This window comes from Myxocyprinus asiaticus, chromosome 25 (assembly GCF_019703515.2).
Source record: "Myxocyprinus asiaticus isolate MX2 ecotype Aquarium Trade chromosome 25, UBuf_Myxa_2, whole genome shotgun sequence".
Taxonomy (NCBI): domain Eukaryota; kingdom Metazoa; phylum Chordata; class Actinopteri; order Cypriniformes; family Catostomidae; genus Myxocyprinus; species Myxocyprinus asiaticus.
Genome location: NC_059368.1, coordinates 28,074,136 through 28,082,205, shown reverse-complemented (window position 1 = coordinate 28,082,205; position 8,070 = coordinate 28,074,136). Strand labels below are relative to the sequence as shown.

Sequence of the window (8,070 nt, the reverse complement as noted above, 5' to 3'; positions counted from 1 at the left end):
CCAAGCTGCAAATCGAGATGCAGTTCAAGTCGAACACAACTAAAAAGTTTGTACTTTGTTGACGGTCCCTAACTAATTCGACTAGGAATACGGAATGCTGCTCACATTTTCACGTTTATTAGATTTGGAAAGCGAATTAATGTCTGAATTGTGAAAATCTGTGCAATGTTGTGCGCAATTTTTCCAACATCATGACACTTATTTGGAGTCTGTGGCTCAACTGGTTTGAAAGCTATTGAGGTTTGACAGCGTGAATATCCGTCGAATATCCAACCTGAAACTCTTTACCTCGGTCATACAATGCTTAATTCTTTTCTTCAGAAGATATTCGTGAATTCGCAACCTGCGCTTTTGTCACCTAAAAAAAGAGATAAATAATGGAGGGAAGAACACAAATACTGTAAGTACATTTTATGAGAGAGAGAGTGAGTGAGTGTGTGCGCGTGCGCGTGTATTTATGTGAGCGTATGTGAGAGAGCGTGCGCGTGAGTTTATGTGAGCGTATGTGAGAGAGCGTGCGCGTGAGTTTATGTGAGCGTATGTGAGAGAGCGTGCGCGTGAGTTTATGTGAGCGTATGTGAGAGAGCGTGCGCGTGCGTTTATGTGAGAGTAAGAGAGTGTCCCCGGTGGCGCATAGCATATGGAGTTATTCTGTTGGTGTATGCGGGGGCGAGTCCCTTTGCTCGTGATATTAATGGTGTTTCCCTCTATTCCACTCCCTAAATACAGCTCTCGAGATTTTGGTGTTGTTTGCCACCGTTCGTCTTTTGCTGCGTTTACAAATAGTGGACAGGAACTTAACGAATATCCTACTGAAAACGGCTGACGTCCTTTATAATAATGTCTCGTCGAAAGCAAGCGAAGCCCAGATCTCTGAAAGGTATGAACCATGAAAGATAGCTTTTCTTGTGTACGACTGAAATCACTTGCTTTCTTGTTCTCCTAAGTGGACTATTACCACGGCACAAATCGACGGATTTGCCGTTAATTAGTTTCAGTTTGACTGCAGATCAATGTTGCGACTATAAGAACATACTGATTAATATTCTTTCGGAGCAGAACTTTTCATTTGACTTTAATTGCATTTGTGAAACATTTCAGAGTTCGGTATTAATTTTGGGGGCTGAAACAAGTTACAAAGACTGGATATTGCTAAGCCCCAAATACGTGGCTTACTTATTTGGCAACATAACATCAGGGAACTGTTATATATGTGTGTGTGTGTGTATATATATATATATATATATATATATATATATATATATATGTTTTACATTTTTCTTAATTGGATTATTATTTGAATTTATGAGTGTGTGCGTGCACGTGAGTAGCTAAAAGACACAATAGGCTACATGTGCAATTAAATGTTTTAATTTCTTAAATGTCATATTGAGGTTATGACACATCTACTGTATGTGTCTCCTGGAAGTAACAACACAAAATGCAGATGTTATGTAGAGTACAAGTAGCATGATTAAAAAAGTGAAAAGAAAAACTTTTAATAACTATTAAACATTTAAATAACCATTGAATTAGGCTCATTGTATATTTCTTTTTAACCCTTATGCACTGTTCATCATTAAATCACGTTCCAGTTGTTCCCGGTCAAAAGTGACCGGAAACAATAAACATGTAATTCTTTAAATTGTTATGAAAGTTAACAAATCTAAATGAAATAATGTAACAGCATTTTTTTTAATCTTATTTACTAATGTAGTTATCTCTATGACCTTGGACTTTTTTGAAGTTTTTCTTATGAATATTTTCTCTCATACTGAACCAATCCTCATAAATTATATACCGTTTGAAAGCTTAAAGTCTCAAGAATCAATCTGTGCTGTCCACTTAAAATACTAATAAAAACCAGATGAAATTACAAGTATAAACACTAGATGGCTAGAGAGAGCTACTTATTCATCCCTGGCTGAAGAGAAGATGATTTCTAGATTTTGTCACAAATTCTGCATTTAGATATATATTTAAGCATGATCAGAGACTACTTTTGTCAAAGTTTAGCATTTTGTTTGATTTGTTTGAGGTTATTTTTGTAAGTTTTTGCATACCTGAAATGTAGAATAACAAGTAATAACCTAATTTATCCCTGGTTGTAACAAGATGAATGTGTTCAGCATTGTAGATGTGTTATGGTCTCACCAATTCATTTTGGTGTGTGTGTGTGTGTTCTGCATTGTGGCTGATTTATTTATATATTTATTTATTTATTGACATTGACATTTATTGAAAAAAAAAATGGTTTTGTTTTATAGTTCAGTTTTTTTGTGTATGTTTGTGTGTGTGTGTGTGTGTGTGTGTTTTGCATTCTTGATGTTTGGTAGTCTAACCCCTTCATGTCTGTGTGTTTTTTCTGCATTGTGCCTGTTTTTTAGATTTTATATAATAAATAATGGGGAAAAAATCTGTGATTTTTAGTGTTTCCCATTCATTTCCTATGACGGTCACTTTTGACTGGGAACAGTACGAGAGTAACTTAGACTGATCGAATCAACTCCAATTTCTTTGTGTGTGTTCAGATATCAAATGGATGAAAATTCACCAAGTCTCGTACCCATCAGATAAAGGAAACCAGTTTTATTGAAGAAACCAAATTGATTTCGGTCAAAAATGACTGAAAAGTGCATGGGATTAAATCTACAATGTGTGGATTTTCATCCACTTTATTATTCATAGCATGTTACTACTGAAACCTGCAAACAGACATGAAGCGTAAAGCTGATTATTTCAAACACTGTCATGTCTTCTATGTACCTGCTATACAAACACGCACAAGAGAGTAGTCCCCTGCTGGATGAAAAATAGATCAAGATGCTGATATCTGTATACTCTTTGCCTTTTTTCAGGGCACAGGTGTGCCATTGTGTACCAGATGGACCACAGGAGGCAGAAAAAAAAAAAAGTCATTTACCCAATAAACCTTCATGCCGTTTTTACATTTTCTTGTTGTTATTGCTTGTTTTAATTTCATGTATTGTAAGTCGGTTATGTGCTCCTTGTTAGCTATCAAAGGTTTTGTAATTGTTTATGCAAATCTTTTTCTCATTGCCATTCTTTTCTCCACAGGCCAGGACGACAAGTTAAACATTAAGGAAGATGGCGAGAGTGTGGGGAAGAAGCATTGCTCCTGGGAAAGGAAAAAAGAGATGGATGAGGAGAGGGAAAAACTTGGACAAGAGAAGGATGAAGGTGTGAAAGAGCACAAATGTGTAGAGAGCATACAGGTGTCAGAATCCTTCACCCAGCAGAGACTAAACTACTGCCACAGTTTAGGTACACATGTATACACACACACACACACCTACACTTCCACACAATCCTATTGTCCCTTAGTGCTGGATTTTGCTCTCTCTTGAGCTAAAATCACTCCATAGTGTCCTTTACATTAACAACCTGAATATTTTCTCCATCTTTCTCTCTCTCTTTATCCCTTAAATAGAGAGATTAAAAAGAGAGACCTCCAGGGTTTTTGATTCAGGGTTTAGCATACCTACATGTTTGTGTGACCTTTGAATTAGGTATATTTGCATTTCCCTATTTGCACACTAACAGAGAATGAAGCATGCCATTACAAATGATCTGGGATTTATGATATTGGAATTGCTAATCTTATGGAGAATATTTATGTTTTCATATATTTAGCCTTTGAACTTTTTTGATGCAGTGGTATTTGGTACCATGTTCTGTGCTTTCTTTCTCTCTCTCTCTTTAACATGTTCAGTACTTTAAAGTAGCAGCATGGTCCACTCACACTGACAGCAATTTTAGTCACAGTGGGACTGCTCATTATGTGATTACATACCGAGCTAATTACATTAAAAAAAAGAAGTGTGAAAAGAGCATTCAATTCATATTTTTGGTGTTTAGGAGGCTGGGTTATTTTTTGACCTGCCAAACTCTTAGAAAAAGAGCAGCTTTTGGAAATAGAATAGTACAATTCTTATGAACAGTATAATTATATTTTGGTGATACTATGTTTAATGGCACAAATTGCTTATGAAAGTTGTAAATATATTTTCATCTCTTCTCTGTCCTTAGAAAAGCCTAATGTTGAGGAAGATCCCATTTGTTGCTTAGCTTTACCTCTTTCCTCTGGTCACTCCTCCCCTGACCATGAAGATGGAGGTGACCTTTTATTTAAAGTGGAAGATTTGCCGAAATGCACAATGAAAAACAGAGATCACCAGAGGGTAAACATCCCTTTGCTTGGCAACAGTTTTGTTCCTCTTGAAATATCCCAAACACATATCAGTGAGACACCAACAGACAGCAAACAGGGCTTCAGTGACGGATATGATCAGGTTAGTGCAATGTCCCTTCAACATCACTCCATTCTAAATGATTCACAGAATAACAAGGAGGACTTTGAGAACTGGCAACCTCCAAATATTGCCACTCCACACTATAGCTTCTCCAGTCCAGCCAATCCAATGGCATTTAAACCAATAGCTCCTTGTGCACAAAAGCAAAAGTCTCCGTTTTTGTCAAAAAACTCTTTTGGAATCCAATTCACCAAAAAGCTCAAGGTTTTCAACAATTGTGCTCATTGTCACTACCATACGGACTCCAGAAGGTATGAGCAGACCCAACACAAGGAGATGGACAAGGAGATCCACTCTAGTCAAATCTGTTCTGACATCCCGACTTTTCCTTCTGAATTAAAGGAACACCAGAAAGAGGCCAATGTGTTACTACGCCATTCGATGCTGCTTGAAGCATCGATCACTGCAGCAGTTCAGACGGTCCTCCAGTGTCGCTTTTGTCCGAAAACTTTAAAAAACCTTAAAGCCCTACAAGATCATGTTCACCAGTCACACAACTCAAATTCTGTAATTGAGAGCAACGTCTTTTTCTGCTCGCAATGCTTCAGAGGATTCCTGACAAAGGACACACTTGATTATCATATACAGCAAGCTCATTTTAAAAAGACCTTGTCGCTTGATCCATATCTCTTAGAAAAAAATGCAGAAAGAAAGGCTTTGCTCTTCTGTTCTGACTGCACACATTTGCCTACCTTTAGTGGGAAGCAAAAACTAATGCAGAATATCAAAAAGACACACAAGAATATGAACTTTATGAACCTCAAATCAGAAAAGAGGACACGGAGTCCGACAATCAAGAGTCCGGCCGAACAAACTGGCAAGGGTGCCCTTCCGTCAACCAACTTAATCTGTGACCACTGTGGGGCTAAATATACCAGTCTAGATCTGTTTCAAACTCACTTGAGTTCCCACCTCAAAAATATGCTTCCAAATCTTACTTGTCCAGAGTGCTTCAAGGATTTCCCAAACCAGGACTCTCTGAACGAACATGCAGTGACTCATTTCAGCAATACATCCACTCTATACACCTGCGAGAGCTGCAGTAAGTCCTTTATCAGTGTCAAAGACTTACACAGACACTTACACGAGATGCACACTCTTGAGTTTTACCGCTGTTCCCTCTGCCAGCAGGTATTCAGAACTAAGGTCTCCATGCAGGTTCACCTGGCCTCAAAGCACAATACCAAGAGAACAACGTTCCACTGTACGTGCTGTGAATGGAACTTTGAGCAAGAGTATGACTTACATGTGCATGTTAAACAGAAACATCTAGACCAACAATGCAAGGTATACTGCTGCATTTTCTGCGCAGAATCCTTTAACACGGACATTGAGTTACAGTGTCATATCACCGCACATAGTGACAAAAGCAGTCCGTGCAGTACCAAGAGCAACTCTTCCCTTGAGGTGCCCTTACACAAGAAGCTCCTAGCCAAGAGTCAGAGCGCTGAAGGTAACAATGTGACCCCTCCACCTGTCTCCAAATCAGTTACCAAGGACAGCACTGGAATGCTGCCAGTGAATAATGAAATAAGAGACAGTAAGTTGGAATCACTGTTACGCTCTCCTGCCGAAAGCAAAGGGAATGTGACTATGAGTGATCCGATGTTTGCCTGTGAAATCTGCGGTGCCTCGTACACCATGCAGTCCCTGCTTGCTAACCACGAGCTGCGAGATCACCACATTCAGCCAGGGGAGAGTGGCACTCTGAGGCGCAAAGTGGAGGCAATCCAAGGGAGCCACAAATGCAAAGACTGTTCCAAGACCTTCTTCACTGAGCTGGCACTGTGGGAGCACGTCCAGACTCATCTAGGCCCCACCAAAAACTGCCAATGCCCCATCTGTGGAGAGCGCTTTCCCTCACTGCTAACGCTGACTGAACACAAGGTCACCCACAGCAGGAGCTTGGACACTGGCAACTGCCGCATCTGCAAGCTTCCTCTTCACAGTGAGGAGGACTTCCTGGAACACTGTCAGAGGCACCCAGACCTGCACAACTCACTGACAGGCTTTCGCTGTGTAGTGTGCATGCAAACTGTCACCTCCACTCTTGAGCTGAAAATTCATGGAACTTTCCACATGCAAAAGGTCCAGGGTGACGGTCTGACCAGCAGCTACATAGATCCCTCTGATTTTCATCCTGACCCTCAAATCTTCTCAAAGGTTGAAATGGTGAATGTTAGCAGGTTTCAGCAGAGACAAGACAACAAGAACAAAATTTCTGTAGTCAACTGTTGCTCGACTACGGCTCTCATACCAGAGGAGAGAAGCAATAAGAACGCTCTCACTCAGACCACACCGGTTTGAGGCAAATCGTAAATAATTACTTGTAAAGGACGTCAAATGTGCTCTACTGTTTGCTTGTGTACTGGAGTATCTGTATTTAATTCTACAGCGTGCTATGTTTTTAAAGGAACGTTCCAGGTTCAATACAAGTTAAGCTCAGTAGACAATATTTGTGACATTAAGTTGATTACCACACACAAAGACTCTACCCTGGTTTATTTTTTAAGAAAAATCAAAAATCGCTGTTACAGTGTGATACTTACAGTACAATGGAGGTGAATGGGGCTAGTCCATAAACACTAAAATACACACTGTTTTAAAAGTATAGCCACAAAACATAAATATTTTATGTGTTAACATGATTTTAGTGTGATGCAATCACAAATTTGTGAATGGTGATCGAGTCAGTTACTAACATTCTGCCTAACGTCTCCTTTTGAAAGCCATACGGTTTGGAACAATATGAGGCTGAGTGTATTATGACAGAATTTAAACTTTTAGGTGAACTATCCCTTTATGCCTTAAATGTGTGAATTTGAAGATATTAAAAAAGGTTTTGAGAGGCTTTGATTTTCTCCCTCTCTGTTATTAAAGATGTTTCTGTCTTTTGAGACACTCTGCAAATTACTAATATTCCCAAGTGCAATGCTAATCTTTATTGGACAGTTCTGAGGTTCTGAACTCAGGTTCAAGAGATTTACAGCCATATTTGGGTTCTTTCCTCTCTCTTTAAGTTTATGAAAAATCCTTATGTGTTAAGAAATGGAACTGGATCTTTGGTGGATCTTGGCTATCTAGACAGTAATGAGTTGCTGATGACTGGAGCTGCAGATGCACAGAGGGAAGGAAAAGAGGATGAGATTTGTGTGCAATGGGACTTGATGTTCTGAGGGAAAGAGTCATTAGCAATGTTCCATCTAAATGAAATCTGCGCAGGCTTCTTGGTGAATGTTATGGATTAGATGTAGGGCTTTTGGACAGTGACATCTGATAATCACCAAACTATTTTTAATGTTACGTATTAATCATTTTTATTATGTTTTATTACTTTAATAATATTCTATAATTTTTTAGTAATATAATTTTTTTCTCCATTTTTATCACTTTAATTTGGGCAAATTTTCAAAATCTCAGATATTTGTCTTGTTCTATAACTGTATAAGATGTTGTACCGCAAAATAAAATACAATAAATAAATAATGGTCTATGTGGGTAAATGTGCATGAACGTGTGGGAGTTTGTGTGTTTCCATTTTTCAAGTCTCCATAATGGATTAAAAAACCTTGGTATGTTTTTATATATATATATATATATATATATATATATATATATATATATATATATATTAGTCTGTCCTGGATTAATCTGGAGCAGTGCATTGATCAATGTAGTTTCTGTATGTTTATGTTTTCTTAGTCTTGATTAAAAGCCTAACAATTAATGCATAATA

At 38.4% G+C, this 8,070-nt stretch overlaps 1 protein-coding gene across 2 annotated transcripts; it reads left to right on the top strand.

The window, feature by feature from the left end:
• Positions 1–613: 613 nt before the first annotated feature.
• Positions 614–7,841, top strand: LOC127416531 (zinc finger protein 521-like). 2 transcript variants are annotated; one of them, XM_051655973.1, is made up of 3 exons: positions 614–880; positions 3,079–3,201; positions 4,051–7,841. In XM_051655973.1, exons 1-3 carry the CDS (start codon positions 841–843, stop codon positions 6,639–6,641), a joined length of 2,754 nt encoding a protein of 917 aa, XP_051511933.1. In that variant the 5' UTR covers positions 614–840; the 3' UTR covers positions 6,642–7,841. The 2 variants fall into 2 exon arrangements, with proteins under 2 accessions (XP_051511933.1, XP_051511932.1); XM_051655972.1 differs by having other exon boundaries at positions 3,079–3,285.
• The last annotated feature ends 229 nt before the right edge of the window (positions 7,842–8,070 follow it).

What these genes read in the sequence shown, in the direction of transcription:
- LOC127416531 (XM_051655972.1), top strand. Translation starts at nt 841, where the DNA reads ATGTCTCGTCGAAAGCAAGCGAAGCCCAGATCTCTGAAAG. An exon ending in GAAGCCCAGATCTCTGAAAG is followed by an intron (nt 881 to 3,078) that starts GTATGAACCATG and finishes TTTTCTCCACAG; the next exon opens with GCCAGGACGACAAGTTAAAC. An exon ending in AAACTACTGCCACAGTTTAG is followed by an intron (nt 3,286 to 4,050) that starts GTACACATGTAT and finishes CTCTGTCCTTAG; the next exon opens with AAAAGCCTAATGTTGAGGAA.